A 23,756-nucleotide genomic window follows, 5' to 3' on the forward strand; every position below is an offset into this window, starting at 1 on the left:
GTTTCCAAAGGCGCGCGACCCGTCAGGCAGATTTTTCCAAAATGCACTGTACAGCTCAGAAAAGCGCAGTTTGACTTTTTGGGGTGAATTATGATTCTCTTTGATGTAATTATTGTACTCTTAAGACACTTTTACTCTTATGTAACACTTATAGAAGATTCATTCATGAAAAGGGTAAATATTAAATGAATGAATTGGTTTCCTAGCTTATAGAGGCAAGTTGTTTTGACTGCCTAGTTTGTAGTGCTTAGTTTAGAAGTGGTTGAAACAGCTCCTATGATAGTGAGCTCGACCCATGGAGGCAAGGAAAGAGGTTAGATCATCTATATTATGTACTTTCTTGCTCATTTTCATGGTTGGACTCTTGAGGGAGAAGCTATCATTGTATTATTCACTGTATCTCTGCAATTTTTGGCTAAGGAAGACCAGGGTTTTGCAGTCCTCTTTGGGATTCTTGTGGACTCATGTGTTGATGGTGTGTTTCTCAATGTACTTGTAAGCTTGTTATGTGACTCATTTCCTTTCTTTTATTTCTGCACATTAAACAAATGAAGTGTTAAAGTAAGAATTCATGCCTGCCATGCTCTGCTTTTAAGTTTGTTTAATTTCAATGATTTCTACTGTCTGAAGAGAATTCAAAGTTATTTTTTGCTCTCTTTAGCTCCTCACCTGTCATTCCTGACCATCCACCTCAAATCAAAGGCATCAATACTGTCTCCTACCTCGCCCCAAAGAACTCCCTGCAGAAATTGTGTCCAATCCCCGCACCCAAAATTGCCCTCTCCTCAATTTGCCACCAAAAACCCAAAAAACCCCAAATCAACCTTTTTGATCAGTTTACTAGCCTAATATCAGTATTGCCTTATTAGTCATCTCATCTACTGAAGATTTTACCGAGATAGACCGGAGAGAGCCTTCTCCTGCCCTGTAGGGCTAGCTACGAGGCTAAATGGTTTGATGTTGCCTTGAGGTTTACCTTTCTCAGCCTGAGGTGAAATTTCAAGCGCTAACATGGTGCATATCGGATGACCGTTGGCTTTGATGGAGCAGCTAAAATGGTGCGTTGAAGGCTAGAACTTGAGTTAAAGACCATGTTGTGTTGATTGTTGGAACTGTGCTCGGTACCTTTGAATTGGTTGCTCCTGCTATTCATTGAAGACCGTGGACTGGGTCATTCCTACTATGTGTTGAAGACCATTCTTGTTATACGTTATGTTGGTGCGTTAAACTCTAGCGTCGTTGTTGAACATTGTGAACTTCTTGACTGGTATGACAACTCTATGTTGGAACCTACTGTGTATCATATTCCAGATATGTGTATTGAATAGTGTGAAGTGTGTATAGTATCTTGAATGCCCATATGAATTATGTGCGTTGGTCATTGTATATGGTGTGTTGAATTATTATGGTTTGGTTATGGTGGGTATGAGAACCTTCATGCTCCTTATATGGTGTTGATTAAAATATATATACGCTCTTTCATATGTGTTTGAAAGGTTATAAGTTGGAGAGTGTGTTGAATGTTATATGAAGCATGTATGGTTGGTATGTAATGGCATATGAAGCTTATATGTGTTGAGGGATAAGTTGGTATCATATTATATATTTATATAACAAGTTGTCATTGCTTATATATATTGGAACAATTGGCGATGGTCGAAAGCTCAACATGAAACCAAACACAACATTATTGAAATCAAGAGCCAACACTGTTTTTTAAGGGCAATTGCAACCGTTGTATAATCCAATTGCAGTGCCATTGTATTGTGAGTGGGTGTTACTTCTTCGCCATTGGTTCATAGTTATGACTAGTGTTTGAAGTGTAAGTTTGAGTTGTTGAGAAAAATGGATAAAATTGATGATGCATTAGAGTTGTTGAATAACCTCATTCATTCCACTGTTCAAGATATGGTAAAAATCAGCAAGAACACTCTCTAATATTCAAACTTGTTTGCAAAATGTACAAGAAAACATTGAATTTTTGTAGCTCGAGTCATAGTTACAGTGAGATGAATTACAACAACATAAGCATCATTCTGAACGCTTTTTTGTTTAGAACAATCTTCTGTTTGAGTTCAAGACAGACTCCCATCAACAGTCAGCAAGTGATCAAGTTAGTAAAATTGAGGTTGATTCACGTTCAGTACCGACTTCAGGAACAGATTTGCATGAAAATGTTCATGTTCAGGCTGCACTTCCCAAGCCCATCATCAGACCTTGGGAAGAGATTATCAACAATATAAATAGAACTGGTCTTGGATATTGTAAGGAGGTGTCCTTTCATACTCCAGACTACTCAAAGCCCATCAAATTTTAGAGTGTTGGATTTCTTTAGGATGGTTCTTCACTTGTTTCTACTCCTCCTCCACATTCGTAGCAGATTGTTAAATACCAACACTATAATCGAGTTGGCCATGTGAAAGATCATTGTTTTGATCTTCATCCGTGTGAGCATTGTGGTCAACACACTCATCATTCAAACAAATGCCTCAAAAACAAGCCTCTTGCAAGAACGAAGATTCACCTTGGATGGATCACTTCTTGGCAATGGGCTTCAACAACCAAGAATATATTTCGATCATATTTCAAAATTTCTTCTAGAGTATTAAAAAGTCTTGCAGTTGAGTTTTCTTCATCTTCTCACCTTATATCTGATAAGGGGGGAATTGATGGTCATTTACAAGCTTCAAAGATAAATCAAGCGAGCCTGAGCTGCACCCTGAACCTGCTTCCTAAGCCTACAGCCATACCCAAATTCAGAGTTGTAGCCAAAGACATAGAAGCCCGTGAGCATGGCTATGCTTGGTGGCCTTCCTTAAATCATCGCAGGTTGAGACCTCCCTTTTCAGGTTGAGGTTCTCCCTTTTTTCCACAGGTTGAAGACCTTTGTTTTCCAAGTTGATGGTCTCCCTCTTCAAAGCATTAAGGAGCACTTCCTCTAGCAGAAGACTTCAGCTTCTTACCAAATTTGGAAGGTTTCTGGGAATCGGACTAAGCATTCCAATTGAGACCCAAAGGTCTCCCGTTTCACAAAAATTGGAAGCACTTCCTCTAATAGAAGACTTTAGCTTCTATCCATACTTGGAAGAGTTCCAGGAACTGCACTAAGCGTTCCAATATTGGTGGTCATCCTTAAATCACCACCAGTTGAGACCTCAAGTTCTCCCACCTTATGCCATCTTTTCAAAGAGCACATTCAGCCATTCGTTGCCACTTTTGTATTACAACTCTCTTCTTGGATTTGTATAAACCCCTTCTGATTAAGGGGGGGGAATGTTGGACACCTAATCCGCTACGGGTTATAGTGTGGAAGTTGAACTGTCAAAGGGAATCCAAGAGACCTTGGAATATGAATCCAACGGTCATAACAATGTATTATAAATGTATATCTTGTGAATAGTAAATGAATCTCACGATTATCTTATTTGTTGTCCATTATGTATCGCAAATTGATTGACTCACTGAATTATCTTGTGACCACCAAGCCTGATATTTGTTATGTTGTGAATAAATTGAGCCCATTCTTGGTTGAGCCCCATCATGTACATTGGGTCGCAGCTAAACACATATTGAGATACTTGTGAGGTACTACTGAATATGGTCTGATGTATGCTTCTAATGGGGAATGACAACTGTATGGTTTCTCTAAAGCTGACTGGGTTGGTAGCTCTGACGATAGAAAGAGCATCTCTAGATATTGTTTTAACATGGGCTCCTCTTAGTAGAAAACATACCTCTATTGCTCTAAGTACAGTTGAAGCTGAATGCGTTCTTGCTAGTTCAACCTGTTGTGAGGCAATATGGTTTAGAAAATTGTTCTTTGATTTGTTTTAACAAATTTTGACGCTAGCTATCATATATTGTGATAATCAAAGTTGTGTAAAGCTTTCTGAGAATTCGATGTTCCATGACAGATCAAAGCACATTGAAATCAAATACCACTACATCTGCAATACTATCCAGACAGGAGATGTGAGGCTCGAATATGTTCCTACTAATGAGCAGGTTGTTGATGTGTTGACAAAGTCGTTGTCCCGGATGAAGTTTGGTTATTTAAGAGAACAACGTGGAATTTTGAGAACCCCTCTGAGAGAGAGGGAGCAGTGATTACATAGCATCAAATTATGAACCATCTCCCGTAGGTTGTGTTGTGAGACCTTGTGATTCAGGAGATGTATTGTATTGGTGCTTCCTCCTGTAGGTTGTGTTGTGAGACCTTATGGTCCAGGACATGTAGCATTGATTCCTCCTATACGTTGTGTGTTATGAGAGCTTATGGTCTAGGAGATGTATTGTTGATTCCTTTGTAGGTTATGTGTTGTGAGACCTTATGGTCTAGGAGATGTATTGTTGATTCCTCTTGTAGGTTGTGTGTTGTGAGACCTTGTGGTCTAGGAGATGTTTTGATTTGATGATTTCACCCTTAGGTTGTGTTCTATGAGACCTTGTGGTCAAGGAGATGCTTTGAGATGAAATGAATGTTATGTATCTTTCCTTATGATGAGATTGATCTTGACAAAAAGAGAGAGTGACTTGAATTGTGATCTCTTCCTTAGGTTATGGGTTATGAAACCTACGAACCAGTCTGAAAGATTGATCTTGAGAGAGAATAAAAAACTACCTCTCTACCTAACAGAGAGTATTGAAAATTTGAATAGCAATGGTCATTATTTTTCATTCAAAACCATGAAGAAAAATCATATTTGATAATTGAACAAATCGGTATCACAACTCTACAAATCCACCCCACTTAGGGATAATTAGCCCACGTCACACTCATTTAAAGTGGGCATCGTTTGCACTCATTTGGCACACCACCAACAACAAGTTCAATTTGCGATTTTCAGAGAAAGACACCACACGTGCGAAGAACATAAAGGTTTCTTTTGAGTTGTGTTGACCTTCCTTTTAGAGTTGTGTTGATTGTCTTTGACTTGGGCATCTTTCGAACTTGTTTGACTTCTGTTCAAATCATTTTGGAAGGTCGAATACCTCAGAAGTTCATTGATTCTTGTGGACTATAATTTCGCTCTTGTATTGGGACATTGACTAGCGTTGATCATATCCTTTAACAATTGATTTGATCGAGACTTCTTAACTGGTGCGTTGACTTTTCTGTGGCTACCTCAAGACCGAATTTCGGCCTTTTTGCTAAGCCAGTACAGGGCCAAAATTCAGCCTCACTGTGCAGACTCTTACAGTTGACTAGAAGTTGATTTTCCTCTCTCTTGTTGACTGGGCTTTGACTACGACAATATTGACGTTAGATTTGGATTTATTGGAATAATCTTGATGTACTTTTGATGAACAAAATCTCTCTCTTATAAGGAAAGAATTTGGTTGGGTTTTCCCCTTGTGGGTTTTGCTCAAGCCGTGAGCCTAATTTTTAGTGTCACTTATCTATTGTTTATTGTCTACTTTGATCTCTATATTGCTCTTTTAATGAATTGAATGGTTGAAGTTTTTCAAATAGCTACTTGATGATTGAAGTGTAAAGAAGGTATTGATTATATCATTAGAAGTAGTTATCAATTGTGAAAAACTACTCTAGTCCTAACTATACAAGAAAATCAACAAACTAATATAGCGCAGAGAATGATGCAATGCATATGTATTCTCATATAAACCAATACTTATATAACAAACCAACTGGCATATATACTTAACCAACGTGTATAAATATAATTCATTGCTTCAACGAACATACCAGAAGGAGCTTCAATGCATCTTTAATGCACATAACAAAACAAGAAACTCATTGCTTCAATGCAATACATTCACTGTTCCAACACTAAATACGGCGCCAAAATTTTCAGCCTAAAAGTTGTTTTGTATTCCCTTCGACCTTTTATTGAGTAGAGATATGAGAGTTCATAACCAATGCACAAACCTTTTGATTTTCTAGGGCACAATCAAGACATAAATTTTCTTCCACAAATAAATTTATCATTAATCAGTTATACAAAATAAAATATCAACAAATGAACATGAAAGAGTAGTGCGAAAATAGCCATGTGACAAAGAGACAAGAGACAAAATTTAGGCACGAGGCCAAGACAAAACCTACAAGGGAAAACCCAAAAACTCTTCCTTATGTGAGAGAGAGAGAGAGAGAGAGAGTTCATAGTTCACTAAGAGATCAAAAACAACATCAAGATAATAGCCAAACCAATAACCAATAGCAAGAGAAATGCCATGCCAACTCCCATAGCCTTCCTTCAGATTTTCAGCCTCATTTTCTGCTCCCAACGTCGCTGGATCATAGATAACCAAGACATAATTTGATGTACTAAATGAGGAGGAAGCTTCTCCTTTATATTGGCTTCAAAGGGGGTCGAATGGGTGCCTCTTGGGGGCCCAACAGACCTAAAATAACAGGAGGCCGACTTGAATTATTAGAGGCAAAATATAAATTCGAATTTTCCAATTTCTTCACATGATGAAATTACTGACCATGGCTACCATATTTTCAACAAAACCAACATATGAACCAACACAAAGAGCTTCAGAGAAGCATAGGTGACCTTCAAGAAAACGCACAAAGAATATACCTCAAACAAACACACGTGTGACAGAAGGTGCATGGTTGAATGCACCGAGATGTTGGGTATGTAGAGAGAGCCTTAAATGTATGAGATTAGATGGGTTGTGTAGTAGGCAACAATTTTAACATAGAAAGGGGGTTGATACCAATGTGTAGCAAGCAACACACTTAATGGAGCAGAGGAGCTCAGGTCATAAGAGGTTATAGAATGGTAGATGGTTTGTCTTTAGAATCTAAGGAGAAGGATGACACACTCGATTTTGATGGCAAGGTGATGGAAGGGCTCCAGTCCTACGGCAACGTGTGATTGCAGGACGCTCCAACTCCTTGTTTCTAGTGTATCTCCTCACGAGGCTAAGAACAAAGGTATGGTTATATATAAACTTGGGGATGCTCCTAGCCATATCAATCACCCCCTTGATGAAGGAGAGTTTCCCCATATCCTCAAGCAGCAAATCAATACAATGTGTTGTTGACGGAGTCCAAAACAATGTGCAGTGCCTCTCCATAATCATCCTGCCGGTAGACACATAATTAGCAACATTATCTGTTATGACTTGCACCACATTTTGCACACCAATCTCCTAGATGAACCCATCTAACAACTCGCATATCATTGTTGCATATTTTATATGTTGATGCATCCACTAATTTAATAAACATGGTACCTTTAGGAAAATGTACCAAGAAATTTAGAAGGGTCCTACCCTTCCTATCTGTACAACCATCAGACATCACTGTGCATCCAGACACTTCCCATGTTTGTTTCAACTCCACCAATCTAGAGTTGATTAACTGCTTTTCTCCGCCAATATTATCCCTGCCCCTCACTGCAAAAGCTCACTATCGAAATTCTCACAACGGCTTCTCTGCTTTAGAAAATCGAACTTCTGAACTCACTCTGTGTGTCTTTCCAAGTGACCCTCAAGCCTCCTTAAATAATCTCCTCGTTGACATTCAACGACCCAGATTAGAAGCTAATCAATGGCTAAGATCATTTCCGCTTGATTCTTGTTTTCTTCTAGAAGTTACACCCACATTTAGATTAATACCCATTAATTATTTTATTTTCCTAATTTTAGACATAGGGTCCCATTAAAAATAATTAATTATTTTAATAAAACTGTTTGTGGGTGGAATTTCCCAAACCGCTTTCTGGGTTCTTTGGGATACATGTGCCTAAGCCTCCCTGCAAAATTTGAGACTTAGAGCACATTCGATGCTACCAGAGATCAACACTCCCTCTTAGCGAGGAATGTGCTCTAGTAATGCAACCTACTGAAGCATCACTCTGCTCTGTAACATCTCCCTCTGCGCTACTGATGTCTGACATGTTGTCCATCAACCACTGCGCAAATGCTGCATCTGTACTACTGTTGACCCTGCCACTGTCAACACTGCATTCGCACTACAACTCCCTCGAAAATTATGCATATGTGTTGTTGTTGCCACTACCACTGCCAACTCCCTCTGCACTGCAAATTGTTACTGCTACTGCATCAGCAACAGAAAAACATCCCAAAATACTAAACAAATTGTGTTCAGTATGATACCATGTGAATGCTGGAGCCTGACTGCTGCTGCGTTGACCCTCTGAATCTTCTACGCTACTACTGACCTATGCTTTGTGCCATCTTCACTGCTGCCAACTCTGCTCTGCGATGTTCAGTCTTTGGTGCTCCTAGCCACTGCAATTGTCTCTCCGACACTCCTCGGTACCATCTGACACTAGTCCATCCTGCTACCACAAAATTGGGCTCCCGTAGCAAGGTAATGATCCATCCTGCTACCACAAAATTGGGCTCCCGTAGCAAGGTAATGATCCAAGAGGTGGGCTCCTCAAGGATCTTTCCCATCTGAAGCTTCTTCGAACTACAGCTCCAAATTATCCCACCTCCCTCCTGGAGGTATCTCAACTGTCATGGCAAACTCCTCCTCCTCGATCTTCGCAGGTGCAGCCTTCAAATCGTTCTTCTCATCTTTGTCCTTCTTCTTGAGAGGACACCGTGTTACGTAGTGACCCATTTCACCACACCTGAAGCACTTTACCTTCGAGACATCCTTCTTACGTCTCCATTGCTCTTGTTGCCCCTTCGATGCAAGGGCTGCATTATCCTCCTCCTACTTGGGATTCGACCCATTGTTGTTGCTTCCGTCAAGCTTACACTTGACTAGATCTCTCCTCAACTTGTCTTGCTTAAGAGTTGCCCACATCTCATCCCAATTCGGCAAAGTCACCCTGCTCAGGATACTCTGGACAAACACTTGCCACTCATATGAGACAAAATTAAGGGCTAATCTAACCAACTCGGAATCTTGAGGTGTAGACCCCACAGCTGATAACTCAGCTCGGGTCTCCTGAAGCTTCGTGAGGAATGTATCCACACGCTTCCCCTTTTGTATCTGAGCAGATCTCAATTTCTACTCAAGGTACATCTTCCACTACTCGGAAGATCCCTGATACAGCGTAGACAATGCATCCCACATCTCCTTAGCAGTCCCTTTGCTAGCGATGTGACAGACGACATGATCCTTCACTCCATCGAGGATCATTCTCTTTGCCTTCGCCATTTCGGCCTTGTACTTCTTCAACAGATCTGCATCTGCAGGCACAGCCACCACGTTGTTGACATATGTCTTGAGGGCATGCTCATCTAGAAGGAATGACATTCTTGCCTTCCAGATGACATAGTTGGATGCTTCGTCCAATCTATCTTGATCCCTTAAGCCACTAGTTGCCATCTCTACCATGAATGTCGAAAATCTCCTCTCTGTTTCTCACTGTTGTTGCTCAGCCAATAAGAAAATGGACTTCTTAGCGGGAAGTCTTCTGAGGAAAAAATTCCCTCACAGTGCTTCTCTTCTCTTCTCTTCTGACGCTTTTCTGCCCAACAAAATGACTTGCAGAAAAACTATGTCCCACCAGCTCTTCCTCACACTGAGGCTTCAGTGTTGCCCCCTCTGCCACGGCAAGATCTCGATCTAGAATCCCTTCTCTCTCTCAACTCACTCAGAGAGAGACTGCCTCAAAATTCTGCCCTCCCAACTTGCACTGCGCAAACCCTTTGGCATTTCGAATTGATGCCTCCTACAGCTTTTTCGACCACCCTCTTCTACTGCCTCGAAATTCTGCCCTCCCAGCTTGGACTGCGCAAACCCTTTGGTGTTTCGAACTGATGCCTCTTACAGCTTTTTCGACCACCCTCTTCTGATGCCCTTCTCTCTAGCACTGTTCTTCTTGCTTCGCTTGCACTAACTCTGATACCATGTGAAAATTCCATAAACCTGAATCCCTATTGCAACAACTGATTAAACTTCTCTTATTTGTTAATAATTGAAACAAGTTATTTACTGCTTCCTACAGAAAATATCAAAGCTAATACACTACAACCTACACCAATTAAATTATATGCCCAAAACAAGAACATAGCAATAGAGAAAGATACAACACAAATGACAATTGTTTTTGGACAAACATCCCCAAAAAAATCTAATGCGGGAAAACCGGTGCAGCAGATCTGAGGGTTTTTATTATTATGCAGTAGTAAATTTGAATACAATCACTGGATGCTCTCCCGACAATCTGGTTACAAAGAAATGTCAATGACAGCAGGATAAGTGAGATTACCTCACCCTATCATTGGAAATCCTTACTGATCCAGCGCTTGAGTGAACAACCCCTGGCTATTTATGCGCCGCCTCTTCGCAATGTCTGCGTTAGCCCAACGTCTCACTATCTAGGAACTGTGTCACTCTTCCTGGTTGCTCGATTTGCCTTTGGAAATCTGACTTCTTCTCTCCCGGTCTCACACCCTGGAATCTAGCCACAAAAATCGATCTCCCAGCGGATTTTCGGACTTCCTCTTGGCCTCTGCACTGCCTCTACATGGGCCTGCGTAGCTCTGTGTCAGCCTCTTAGGTTTTGCGCTACCACTGTTGGATCTTCCTCTGTCCTCTCTACTGAGTATTCTCCGACTGAGAAGAATTCCCTTCGAATACTATCCCTGCCCCTCACTGCAAAAGCTCACTATCGAAGTTCTCCCGGCAGCTTCTCTGCTTTAAAAAATCGAACTTCTGAACTCACTCTGTGTGCCTTTCCAAGTGACCCTCAAGCCTCCTTAAATAATCTCCCCATTGACATTCAACAACCCAGATTAGAAGTTGATCAATGGCTAAGATCATTTCTACTTGATTCTTGTCTTCTTCTAGAAGTTACACCCACAGTTAGATTAATACCCCTTAATTGTTTTATTTTCCTAAGTTTAGACTTAGGGTCCCATTAAAAATAATTAATTATTTTAATAAAACTGTTTCTGGGTGGAATTTCCCAAAACGTTTTCTGGGTTCTTTGGAATACATACAAAATTTCAGACTTAGAGCACATCCGATGCTACCAATAATCAACAGCCCCTCCCACTACCATCAGCCTCAAAATCAGAAGAAGATATCTCGAAAGATCTACCTGCACGTTTAGCCTTGTTTCTTTTTGCCCCTTCCTTCTTTCTATCTTTTTCATCAATTGCTTCAAGAGCTTTTGGTATATGCTCCGCTCTAGAAACGTACAAAGCCCAACATCATCCCCAAGGAGTCTAGCCATATGGTATTTCAATCGCGTAACCCCTCCTGTCATCTTGGTCCCACACAATTTGCATGATAGATATGCCCGATTTGTCCCACCATCAAGCTCCCGATACTCCCAAAATGGGTCCAAGGCTTTTGGCATATTTGCAATGAACTAATTCAAACCTAGGGCACCAAAAATACAAAAAAATGCATTAAACACCCATACACGAAAAATAACAAGTAATAACCACTTCATTTTAAAAAAATAATTTTTTTTACTACAATATTTGCAATGTGAATGAAAAATGGCAATAAAAAGGTGCATAAGAAAGTTAAAAAAAAAAAGAAATGAAGCTTGTTGTCCAAATATGGAGAAAACCCTTGCATTGGCTCATGGGCATGAAAATCATAGCAAATGGAAAAAAAATAAAGAAGCAAAATGTTGGTCGGCAAAGAGGCTAGCAGGCATAACCCTAAATCTAAGAAAAAAATCATTAAAATAGGGGTTTTTAGGAACATAGTTGTTAATGGAAGAAATCAAGTTCGTCTCACTGTTCTTCAATATTTGATCCACAAAAAATTCTTAGTTGGTGGTGATAACGGTTCCTCAATCCCTCCTTGACAACCACCACAAAGCTCTTCCCCTTCCTTCTCCAAGACTCAAAAACCAAAATAAGCAAATGAAATACCAAAATTGCTTTTTCTAGCCGCGGCCTAGCTTGCTCGGCAATTTTTTGGGTCGTCGCACGATATTATGCTGAGATATCATCGATATTTCGGAAATATCGTGATATTTTCAAGCAAGGAAATATTGCGATATTTTCTCGACGATATTTCGACTTGCCGAAAATATCGCGATACTTCTGAATATCGTCGATATTTCAGTGATATTATCAACACTGGGTGATACGATTATACCACACTAATAATTCTTCTGATTCATGGGCAGAGCAAAGTGGGCACGTATGTTGGGCGGCAACAGAACTGACAGGCAGAAAAATGCCACAAAAAACTAGTGGCCCAAAATTGAGCAAGGTAGGAATTTGCTCACTCTGATACCATGTTAAACACACACAAATGATACACAGTTCATAAGATAAATGTGTGATCAATTCTATTCACAAAGATTTATATATTAATACAATGTCTTATGACCCTTGGTTTTCATATTCCAAGTGGTCTCTTGGACTCCAATGACTATTCACATTCCACACCATACCCTTAGCAGATTAGGTGTCCAACAGATCTATTGTTCAGTCCTCTGGATTTGATTACCTACATGCAACAATTTTGGATCTGCTTTTCTCTTCAAAGCCTAAGCTTTAATTTCTGAAAATCAGTGCTTAGGTAAACAAATTAAATCTAGATTTACACTAGTGGAACTCTTGAAACAAATAAAGCAGAGGAAAAACTTAGAAAAGCAAGAAAAAAGCAAATCCCGTGCATGCACAATTTTTCTGATCTTCAACATCAATTCATCACTCATAAATTTTGAACTTACAAGAGCTCCCATACTGGGACAATGGCTCTAAGAAAGAAAATACAAATAAACCCAGCAAACTTGAATTTCCAGCTCTCTGAAATCTGCCCCAGATCACCTCTATGCTTGACTATATGGTCTATACGGCCTGCAAATTAATGGTTTCCCTGCTCTTTGTTGCTGCTGCAATTCTTCTCCTTGCCAGGAAAATCAAAATGTCTTTTTGATTTTCTCCCTCTTTCTCAAAATCCTTCTTACTTGGCTTCCTTTATAATTTTGAGTTGGACCAAATCCCTAATATCAACAGTCAAGATTAAATCTAAACTTGAGTTGAGATCACTGGTCCAAAATTCAACTTAAATCACTAGTACCCAAGCTTAGGCACTTTAATCATTTAAACTCACTTCATAAAAAAACATTCACTTTATTAATTAATTAATGAAGTAAACTACTAAGTCTAAGAGTCACTTAATGATGATTCCTACAACTTGGACATTTTGCTTTTATGGAAATACCTCTCAGAGGTACAATGATCAACACTGCCATCGTCAAAAAGTTCAATCCATACTTGCAAAACTCTGCATATATTACAAAAATTGCAGCCAAAACAAGAAAATTGTTGTTGGACAGTTTTATAATATTAATGGCCAAATGCGTAGAAAGTGTAAAACAAGCAATTTATTGCATTTTAAACTTTTGCTCAGGGGACTAATGTCAGGCTTGTTTTTTCTTCAATTTTTGCAGTTTTGTGGTGTATGGTTGCTTGTCCCGATTGGAAACGTCACCCTTCCAAATAAAATATCAGGGCATGTCCCAGTTCACCCCAGAGGGTCCCATCCCCAGTTGGACATATATAAGATGGTGATGTACCATTCTGGATACTAACCCACAGATATCCATATCCATGCAATGTATACTGAAACTGTAGCAACCACAAACAGTACAGCTGACATCAAATAAGATCTGAGAATCTGGAATGCTGACCGAATCTCCATGACCATGAAATATGTCATTTCAATAAGAATACTTATACTAAATAAACCATTTCAGAAAGAAAAGAGGTATTAATACCTGAAGAAGGGTCAATTTATCCATCTTTGTCATGAGGCCCACCACAACATCAGGACCCCCAGCACTATCTTCCATGTAGTTCATGTCTGTCATACGGTATTGCCAACATTAGAGTTTGCCTTAGTGAGGCGTTTAGACTCCCAAAAGCTAATATCTACGTTACAATTAAACCAATCTTTAAGATGAGCGAGTATGAACCAAGCAAAGGGGTACTGTTCAGGTAGCCAGCAGCACAAGATGTAACCAAATCACACATAGGAATGCCAGCATCAGCAATTGCCAAAGTTGCTGCATTAATACATGCAGATCTTGTTCCTGTAATATAACATACAAGGAAATGCAAATGATCAATATTCATAGTTAATGTCAGAGATATTAAAAAAAAAACTTTGAAACAGAGAAAAAAACAAACACAAAAAGGAGCCACCAACAGACCATTAGGAGTCAATGTGGCAACACTAATGACAAATTATGATCTAAAATTGGATGATGACAATAAATCTAAAGGCTGACAAGTAAAATACTATCTGTCTTTGAATATTCAGTAATGCAAGTTTTTTGAGACCAATAAATAAGAAGAGTACTACATCTTTCAATGCCATTTGAGACCTACCTATTTGGTGTATAGCACCTATTTTCATTGGTTCCAACCAAGAATCAAACAAATTTGCCACATTAAAGTAGAAATATGTCTGGTTTTAAACCCATATAGCAATGACACTATTTACAGGGGCTGCTCTCTTGAGTGTGGAAAAAGTCTGCAAAAAATCCTGATTTAATCCTAAAAATGTGATTTTTTAAACTAAACGATTTAATCCCCGACTTTTTGGCGACTTTTTCAGAAAGGAAAAAATTACGATTTAATCGTTATACTCCCGATTTAATCAGGAGTCGACCCAAAAAGTCTGCCTCCCTCCCAGGCCGTGGATAAAGAGGCCGCAATGGCGAAACTGATATAATTTTCTCCTGTTTAATCTTAAAGCAGAGAGTGGAATCTTTCAAACATAGCCCTAGAAATTTGGTGATAACATTGTGTTGTGCAATTTGTTTTGTTGTTGAATCTTAATTTCGAGCATTATAGTTGGTTGGTGTTACTGAGAAAATTAATTGCTTGGTTGCTATATTCTGTTGAATGTTGAAACATATGCGGCTATTATTGGTTTGCTCTTGCTGCATGTTATGTCTGCAAAACAATAGGGATCTATATGAGATGTGCAAAAAAATACAGAGAAGAGACATTAGCCAAAGGCTAAGCTGTCAGAAGGCTGCTATAAGAAACTGAGAAGACTATGAAAAAGAAGTGCATACCTACCTCGACGAGTATGATTGTGAGACATAAGAGAAAGAGGACAAGGAGTATCCAGACTAGCAAGCAAGGAAGTGTAAATCGCTGATGAACATTCCCAAGAATCAACACTGTTATGATCATATTTTTTGTGGATAATGTTGAAAAACATTGGTGATAAGATGCACTTAGAATGTAGACTTCAAGAGTGTAACATCCTTTTAGTGATCGAATTCACATGTAAGGAATGACATTGTAGTAAAACCTGTGTTGCATGGGTACCCGCACCCAGGGGTGGGGTTCTCGAACCCGTCCTGGGTTCCCGCACGCAAGTACCGGATTCGGGTACGGGTTCTTCCCAGACGAACCCAAAAGAACCGGGTTCTCCCATGAAGAATCGGGTTCTTCAAAAAAAAAAATTGGGTTCTTTTCCTTTAACGGGTTCTTCGGGTGCTTGGGTTCTTGGGTTCTTCGGGTTGGGTTCTTTGGGTTCTTCGGGTTCTTCATAAAAAAACTACATTAAAAATTTAATTTTCAAATAATTTTTTTTATTGAAATTTAAAAAATAACTTATAACAAAGGTAAAACTTATAACAAAACCTAAAAAACCCTAAATCAATTCTTGTAAATCAATTTGGAATGAAAGATTCTTCCACGGTCCTTACCATCAAAACCTGTGTTGCACGGGTACCCGCACCCGGTTTTTAAAGTTTTTTACAAGTCTTGTTTTTTAAGAATTCTTGTAAATCAATTTGGAATGAAACATTCATTCCCGAGCCAAATAACCATCAAATTATAAACTGTAAATGCACACATACAGGTTCAGACATTTTTGGTCAAATAGAAAGTAGGATTGAGACCAGCCATAAGCTGTAATCAGTTGATGTTGTTAAATGGCGAAGGGCTATTTTGGACAATGGCTAAATTAAGTATCAAAATCTGCCAATTTCTCACAGCATTCTGATAACATCATGTTAAGATTAAAACTAGGAAAATATGCCTAAATTATATATGGTCTCTACAGACTTGTACACCAAGTAATCTCTAAAAACTCGAAGATGTTTCATGTTTAGATAATTAATATTCAAGCAGAGCTTTGCACTCAAAGACAAACTATCCCTCAAGCCATCAGATGGCTGCTGTGCATTTTATTGAGAAACAAAGACTGATAAGCGTGTTTTGTGGAAGGGTAAGGCTGCCACTGTTTTTGGGATTGCTTTACCACAGAGCACACCATGCATGGGGCAGGTGGATGATTAGACATCAAGAAAATTCTAGACCACTATCAGGTTGAGAAGAATCTCCTATGAAAAAATTGTGTTTTTATATGGGAGAGACTAAACATTCAAAGCAAAGTTACAAGCTCAAGCTCCAGCCAGAATGAGCAATTTCAATAAGGAGAGACTCTGTCTTGAAATTAGAGCAGGAGGCAGAAATGCTAAAACTCCTTGGCTGTGTAGGAGGAAGGGTCTGTACGACCACAACCTGATTCATTGATAGGCATCCTTGCAAATGAACCTAAGCTTCATAGTTATTTTATAGCCCGTGTGTGACAAAATCTGTCCCAAGTTTCACCAAAATAGCCGAGTCTAGCATTTATCCTAGTATGTATTTTGAATTTTCAGTTTTAGTAGTAGCCTTGACCTCTCTCACATAGCTGTCATAGTGTCATGGTTACACGGAAAAGATTCAAAAGAACAGTTTTTTGGTGATAAATTTTGAAATTTCAATGTCAATGTTGAATGTTCAATGATGTGCATGTTTAAATGATTATCATTAAAGTTTTCTTGTTTAAAGTTGAAAAAATATACAAATTCAAATTTCATATATATTATTAATTATAAATTTATAATTTATAAAATTTAATTATTAAAATTTAATATTATTATATTACCCGACGAACCCACGCACCCCGTTTCCAAAAATGCCGTCCCCGTCCCCGTCCCCGTCCCCGTCCCCGCACCCACGTTTCCTGGCAACATAGAGTAAAACACTGAAAACACCACTAAACTATGACTTCGACTCTAGATGTTAAAAAAAAAAATTAAAAATGAGTAATTTTGTGTTTTTTTAATTTTGCCGACTTTTTCAAAAAACTCTCGACTTTAACGAGTTTTTCAACTTTTGGACCCTTGCCGAATTAATCCCGACTTCGACTTTTTCCACATTGCTAGAGACCAAACTATGGATGTATCGTTGAGACAGGCCAGGTGTGACTTATCCTTGGACTAAAATATTAAGGGGGAGATGAACACTGTAGGCATGTAAAATGTCAGTATCATAACAAACTTGTGAGTCAACTTGCGAGTATCCAAGTTTGACTTTGCTCACAAGCCAACAAGTCGAATTGACTCAAGCAGGGTCATACTTGCATTCACCGAGTTTGACTCTGCTTGCAAGAAAAACAGGTCAAAATGACTCATGGAGAGTCATACTCTCCCCATTCACCAAATTTGACTCAAAGTCAAATGAGTTTGACTATCAAACAAGTTTGACTTGGGAGTCAAAGTTTAGCTTTGACTAGCAAGTAATTGAGTCACTTGTCCAATGCAAGTCAAACTCACCATTCTGCCTATAAATACCCAGAAACTGTCTTGCTCTATTTACTTTTTGTATTTGTCATGCTTTTCCTGAGCCAACTCAAACTCTCAACTCCTTTGCCTTACCAAGCTTTCCCAAGTCAAGTCTGCAAACAATGTGACTCAAAGCTACTAAGGACCATCATGGAGACAAGTTGCAGACATTGTTGTTTCCTTCATAATTCTTATGGTAGTGATTAAGAAAAGAAGAAAATCAGATTATGCTCTCTCAAGCTAAGTACAAAATCCAGGGCTATAAAATTGAATCTGCAGTTTGTGAAATTGCAGATCAAGAGAGGACAGAAAACATGCTAATGGCACTCTACATAGACATCTCATTGGCAAATTCCCTAGATATATGGCAAATTCCCTATATATTTGTCATGTTTAGTCAATGACTTTTCAATGGAAAGCCATATGATTACTTTGGGTACAAGAAATATCTTTTGAAATAGTAAGAAGAGTAACAATATTTTCAATTGATCCAAAAATAGATGTTGTGCCTCTAGACAATTGCCATAGTAGAGCATAGTTTGCAGATAAAAATTCTACAACTACTTCCATTGTTTATGCCCCATATAAACAACTAGTGTTTTCCTTGGACAGCATGAGATAAGAGTTGCAGAAATTACAAAGAACACACCTGGAATTGCTAATAGCCACAAACAAATAAGAAACAGGAATTAACCTAGAGAATGTTGGAAAATTTGTCATTAATGTCAAAGGGTGAATGGGCCAGCACTTGTTTGGTAATTTGTGTGCACAAGTTAGTGAAATTGGATACAAGGTGCCAAGGACCTCCTAGTTTGGTAGCCTTTGTCTGGCCCAGTGGGTCCTCTTGGTTGGAGAGATATTGATCTTTGAAGTTTGATGCCCCAACGATGGGTTTAGCACCAGCATCTTTTCCCCAAAAGTTTATGACCTTAACACTTCATTGCAGCCCCTATAAGAAGGTCAAAATTATAATCTAATATGGCCTAAACTCATGTGTCCTAATCAGCATTGAAAGAAGATATTATGAAGACAAAAAATGGTTTCTTGAAATGTTCTAAGCCCCTCTAAACAGGTTGATTCTCTTACTTCAGGTGGGATCCCAATAAAGGTGCCCTTTCAAATGAAATAGTCATGCCTGCTCAAGTTGGCCCCAGTTAAGGGCTCCTCCACAAAAACATATTTATATATATCCAACTCATGGCATCCAAAGGTGTGAAAAGAGCCATCGAGTCAAGGACAAGATCTTCTGTTCTATACACAGGCCGAGCCCTAAAGATATATTTGAATAAGGCCAAACAAGTTAGGAGATTGGTTATCTGTTATAGGATATTGTTGCAGAGTGTTTGAACTGACTCAAAGTTTAATAAGTATGGCCAGATTTCCTGCTTTTGTTTGAAGCATTACTGAACAGATGTTCATCTTTCTTTTGGAGACAAATTGTATGTTTTCTGAGGCTCTAATCCGAGTTCATCCTGAGGCTAAAACTAGAACTCTTGAGGCACACTGTGATCTGTTTGAGGGTATTTTCTGGTCTGCTTTTAAGCTCTCTCCTGAGGCCAGTTTCAGCCCTCCTGAGGCCTCTTCCTGTAGCATATTGGGGCTGTTTCAGAGGCCAAATTTCAGCCCCTTCCTCAGGCTAAATCTCTGATCAAGGTTCGGGGTTCTAAGGCAGCTTTTCAGTCTCCTTTTTGTCCTATCCTTCTGTGAGTATTTCAGGGTGATTTAAGGCAGATCCAAAATTGTTTCAAGGTTATAACTGAGGCATAAATTCCAGTTCTTTTGGAGGCTGATCTGAGCCAGAATGAGAGCTGTTTTTTAGATCATCTTATGGCAAAACAAACATCTGCTTAATCTGAAGCATACCTTGAAGTGATTCTTGAACAGAACTTTAAGTCATCCTTGGCACATCTGAAGCAGCAGTTTGGACGTATGAACTAGAATCAAATTGTTGCATTAGAGGTCAGAATTACTGTGGCAAACTTACTAGAGCAGCACTGGAAGTTGAATCTATTCAGGCAGAGATAGCAGTGATTATATATTGTTGTATTTGGGTCATTATCCCTGGTACGGGAGCCCAAGAAGTTTTTTGTTTTATCTTTTATTCTGAAGGGTGACAGGCTGGTGCTAGGGAAGGAAGTTATAGCTTCCTTCAAGAGGTTGTCACCTCCTTCCAATGGGAGCTGGTAAATCTTGGGATTGTTGCCCTTCCAGTTCTAGCTGGTAAACCGGAAGTTGTACCTCCCCTCTAATATAAATAAATTGTTCATTGATATATTTTATGTTCCTTTGATGTGATGTTATTGGTTAATTATTTTGATAATAAATTATAAAGAAAAGCAAAATACTGATTAACTCTCCCTCTCAGTATTTCCAACAATTGGTATCAGAGCAGGTTACCCTCTAACAATCTAATCACTAGAGGGAAGATCGTAAACAAGCATGGATCATATGGAAGGCATCTCTTCAAGGACAATTCTGATATTTGATGGAAATGATTATCCACTATGGAGCAGTTGCATGGAAACCTACTTGAAGGCTATGGGAGTGGATGTTTGGCTCTCCATCATAAATGGCTACAAAGTTCCTAAAAATCCTCCAACTGATCCTGATGAGAAGAAGTTGTTTAGTTGCAATTCAAAAGCTCTTCATGCCATCATAGGTGGATTGTCAAGAACTGTTAAGACCAAGGTAATGACTTGCACCACAACCAAAGATGTTTGGGATAAACTTAAAACTCTTTATGAAGGTGATGATAAGGTCAAGTAGGTCAAACTTCAAAAGTATAGAGCTCAGTTTGAAAATCTGAAAATGGATGAAAAAGAAGATATTGTGACTTACTTACTCAGAGTAGATGAAGTTGTCAACTCCATCAGAGGATTAGGAGAAGAAATTAAAGATCCCTTGATTGTACAAAAGGTACTAAGATCACTTCCCTTGAGATATGATGCCAAGGTATCTGCCATAGAAGAAACCAAGGACTTGACCAAGATGACAATGGAAGAATTACATAGCACTCTTACAGCATATGAAATGAGAATAGATAACGAAGATGGACAGTCAAACAAAGAAACAACCTTTAAAGCCACAAAGAAGACAAGAAACAAAGAACTCAAGCTAGAAGACACACAAGGTGATGAATCAAATAGAGAAGCAAATTTCATCAAGAAGTGAAAAAAAACAAAGGTAAGTTACCTTTTAAATGTTTCAATTATGGCAGAATAGGTCATTATGCTAAGAGATTTCCTTTTAGGGAAAAGAAAAGCTCCCATAAGAAAAATCTTTATTCTAAAGAAGATAATAGTTCTTCAAATGAAAGTGACACAGAAGAAGGGGATGCAAGAGAAGTTCTCTTCATAACCCAAGAAAATCAAGATAATGATCATGATGATGAAGAGGTCAATGATTCAGATGAAGAAGAACCAAATATGAGAATAGATCCTTTCTGGGGACTCAAAAAAGATTCAGAGACCGAACAGGAAGATGAAGATCTTCAAGAAAAATTGAAGAATAATGAAAAGGAAAATGCCAAGCTCAGAAACAAAAATAGAGAATTGAAAAGCCTACTTGAAAAGAATGATAAAGAAAATATCTCCTTAAAGGTCCAACTTGAAGAAGCAAAAAGAATTGAGGAAGTAATGAAGATCTAGACAGAGAAGAAAGAAGAAGATTGTAAGAAACTTGAAGAAGTTGTCATTGAGAGCTGAAGTTGATAAGCTCAATAAGAACTTGAACAGCTCACTAGTGTTGGATAATATTCTTAGTTGTCAAAGACCATCAGGTGATAAAACCAGTCTTGGCTATACAGGGAGTCTAGAAATGTTGCTAATTCTACTCATCAACAATGGATTGAACCTCCTCCAAGGCAAAAAAAACTTCAAAAGATCATCCTACTCTCCTAAGTATGAGAACATTTTTCTTGGCCAATGTTACTCTTGCGGAAACTTTGGGCATAAAGCAATCCATTGTAAAATCAATACAAGATATAATTATGTAAGAAGCAGGAATGATTACGGATTTGCAAGAAATGACCATAGATCAAGAACTATGTATGGATCTACCAACAGAAACTACAATCCATTTGAACCACTAATGAATCAGAACATTGTATGCTACAAGTGAAATAATCTTGGTCACAAGGCACAAGATTGCAAGCTTGAAAATGCTCCAACCATAAAGACAGAGAAGCCAACTATGAAATGGGAAAAGAAAAAGAAGGAAGATTGCAATCTAGCATTGATCGTTGAAGACAAAGAAGATGAATGGTACATAGACAGTGGATGCTTGACACATATGACAGGAGATCAAAACAAATTTGTCAGCCTAAAAGGAAAAAGTGGCAGTGTTGCATTTGGAGATAACTCCTCTGTCAAGATACTTGGAAAAGGTGTAGTAAGTCTTGGAAGTGAACATATGAAATCACAAAATGTTTTGTTGGTTAAGGATTTGAAGCAGAATCTTCTCAGTGTCGGCAAAATGTTTGATCAGGGGTATAATCTCTTGTTTGACAGTCGGAAGTGTGAAATTAGAGAAGAAAATTTAAGAAGATTGGTTGCAGCAGCCAAAAGAAGACCAATCAACATATATGTTCTAGATCAAGTAGAGTGGAAGAAAATTGTGATCAAGCAAAAGAGTCGTAAGGACAACAAAAAAAGGAAGGATAAGAAGACGAAAGTCATATTGAGAGCCATATGCTCAAGGGGAGAAGCCCCAAAGAAGTAAATCACCCTTAGCCATTGATGGAGACAAAGGAAGTGAAGCATGGAGACAAAGTAAGTGAAGCATCGAGAAAAGGAAGTGAGGCATGGAGACAAGGGGAGTAGGGGGAGCATAAGTGTTGACATCAATGACAAATGGGGAGATTGTTGGAAAAATTGTCATTGACGTCAAAGGGTGAATGGGCCAACACTTGTTGGGTGATCTGTCTGCATAAGTTAGTGAATTTGTGTTGAAGAATTTGATGTTCTATGTTGAAACAATTACTTATCATGAAACTTCTTTCTCTTGCAATATCAATTAAGAAATTGTAAATAGAACATAAACCATATAGATCAAAAGAAGACACACAAGAACACAATGAGACACAGCGAATTTAGGTCTAATGACCAGGGAAAAACCCAGATTCTTCTTCTATTAGGAATCAATTGTTGAGCAGAGAAATAGAATACAATGAGATATTGTTATGAAACCAGCTCAAGAAAAGATAGAAAAGATAGATCAACGCCTTAGAATTCAGCCTCTTCGAGGGGGCTACTTCCTTTACATTACATAAATGAACAATTCTTGGATGATACAAATGAAAAGACCTCCTTTCTATATATAGGAGTCTAAGGGGTCATAACATAACCAGAGCTGACATAACAATAATAATGTAAGGGCACAATAATAACAATAGTGGGCTTCTATGGGGCCTAACATGCCCCTCTCCTTCAAAAAGCGTTGTCCTCAACGCTTGAGTAGTTCTTGATGCTTCTGTATAAAATTCTTGTGCTGCCATGTGGAATCTTCAGCGGGTAAGTTCTTCCACTTGATGAGATACTCTGAAATTAATCGATTTCGTAGCTGTCGGTTTCTTGTTTTTGTGACTGCTCCAGGTTCCAATATGATTTTTCCTTCCTTTTCAATATCTGGCAATATTGTTTGAATTGGGATCTTTTACAAGTTTTGAATAAGTGGCCATACTTCTTTGTCCTTCTTCCATTCATCCCTTGCTTCGTTTATCCAATCTGGTTGGATAATAGAAATAGCACAAAACAATGCTTCCACATCCTCATCCTTGAAGAGTCTTCCCATTCGGTAAGGTCGCCATTTTTTAAGTGCATGTAGTATTGCCAACGTTTCCTTCTCATAAATAGCTTGCTTCAGATGTAGCAGTAAAAATACCCAATCGCCTACATCAAAACATTTTTCACTATGATGTTGATCTACCTGTTGTTTCATTTGATTTTTCATCGAAGTGGCGTTATCCTTTGAAAGTTGGAGAACTTGTTGTTGATGCTGGATGTGATCTTTCACTGCTTGAATATTTTTCTTCTTGATATGTCCTTCTATCTCTAGAGTTTGAGGAGTGGTAATTTCTTCCAATCCTTTACAAGATATGGTCGGATTCATTTCTTGATGCTCGATGTGATCTTTCACTTCTTGAACATTTTTCTTCTTGATATGTCCTTTTGTCTCGCTAGTTTGAAGAGTGGTAATTTCGACCAGTGAATTACAAGATATGGTTCGATTCATTTCTTCTTT

General features: G+C 38.6%; 1 protein-coding gene across 1 annotated transcript in view; it reads right to left on the bottom strand.

Moving 5' to 3' along the window:
• Nucleotides 1-23,756, bottom strand: part of RRP41 (3'-5'-exoribonuclease family protein) — a 274,779-nt gene that overhangs the window by 32,412 nt on the left and 218,611 nt on the right. The window contains exons 9-10 of the mRNA XM_089433108.1: nt 13,857-13,973; nt 13,659-13,744 (exon numbers count right to left, since the gene is read on the bottom strand). Coding sequence (XP_089289234.1) covers nt 13,659-13,744; nt 13,857-13,973 — 203 coding nt within the window. The remainder of the gene's footprint in view (nt 1-13,658; nt 13,745-13,856; nt 13,974-23,756) is intronic.

The sequence above is a fragment of the Pinus tabuliformis genome, chromosome 5_1 (genome assembly GCF_031772625.1).
Source record: "Pinus tabuliformis cultivar Carrire ecotype Pingquan chromosome 5_1, CPIR1, whole genome shotgun sequence".
Lineage (NCBI taxonomy): Eukaryota > Viridiplantae > Streptophyta > Pinopsida > Pinales > Pinaceae > Pinus > Pinus tabuliformis.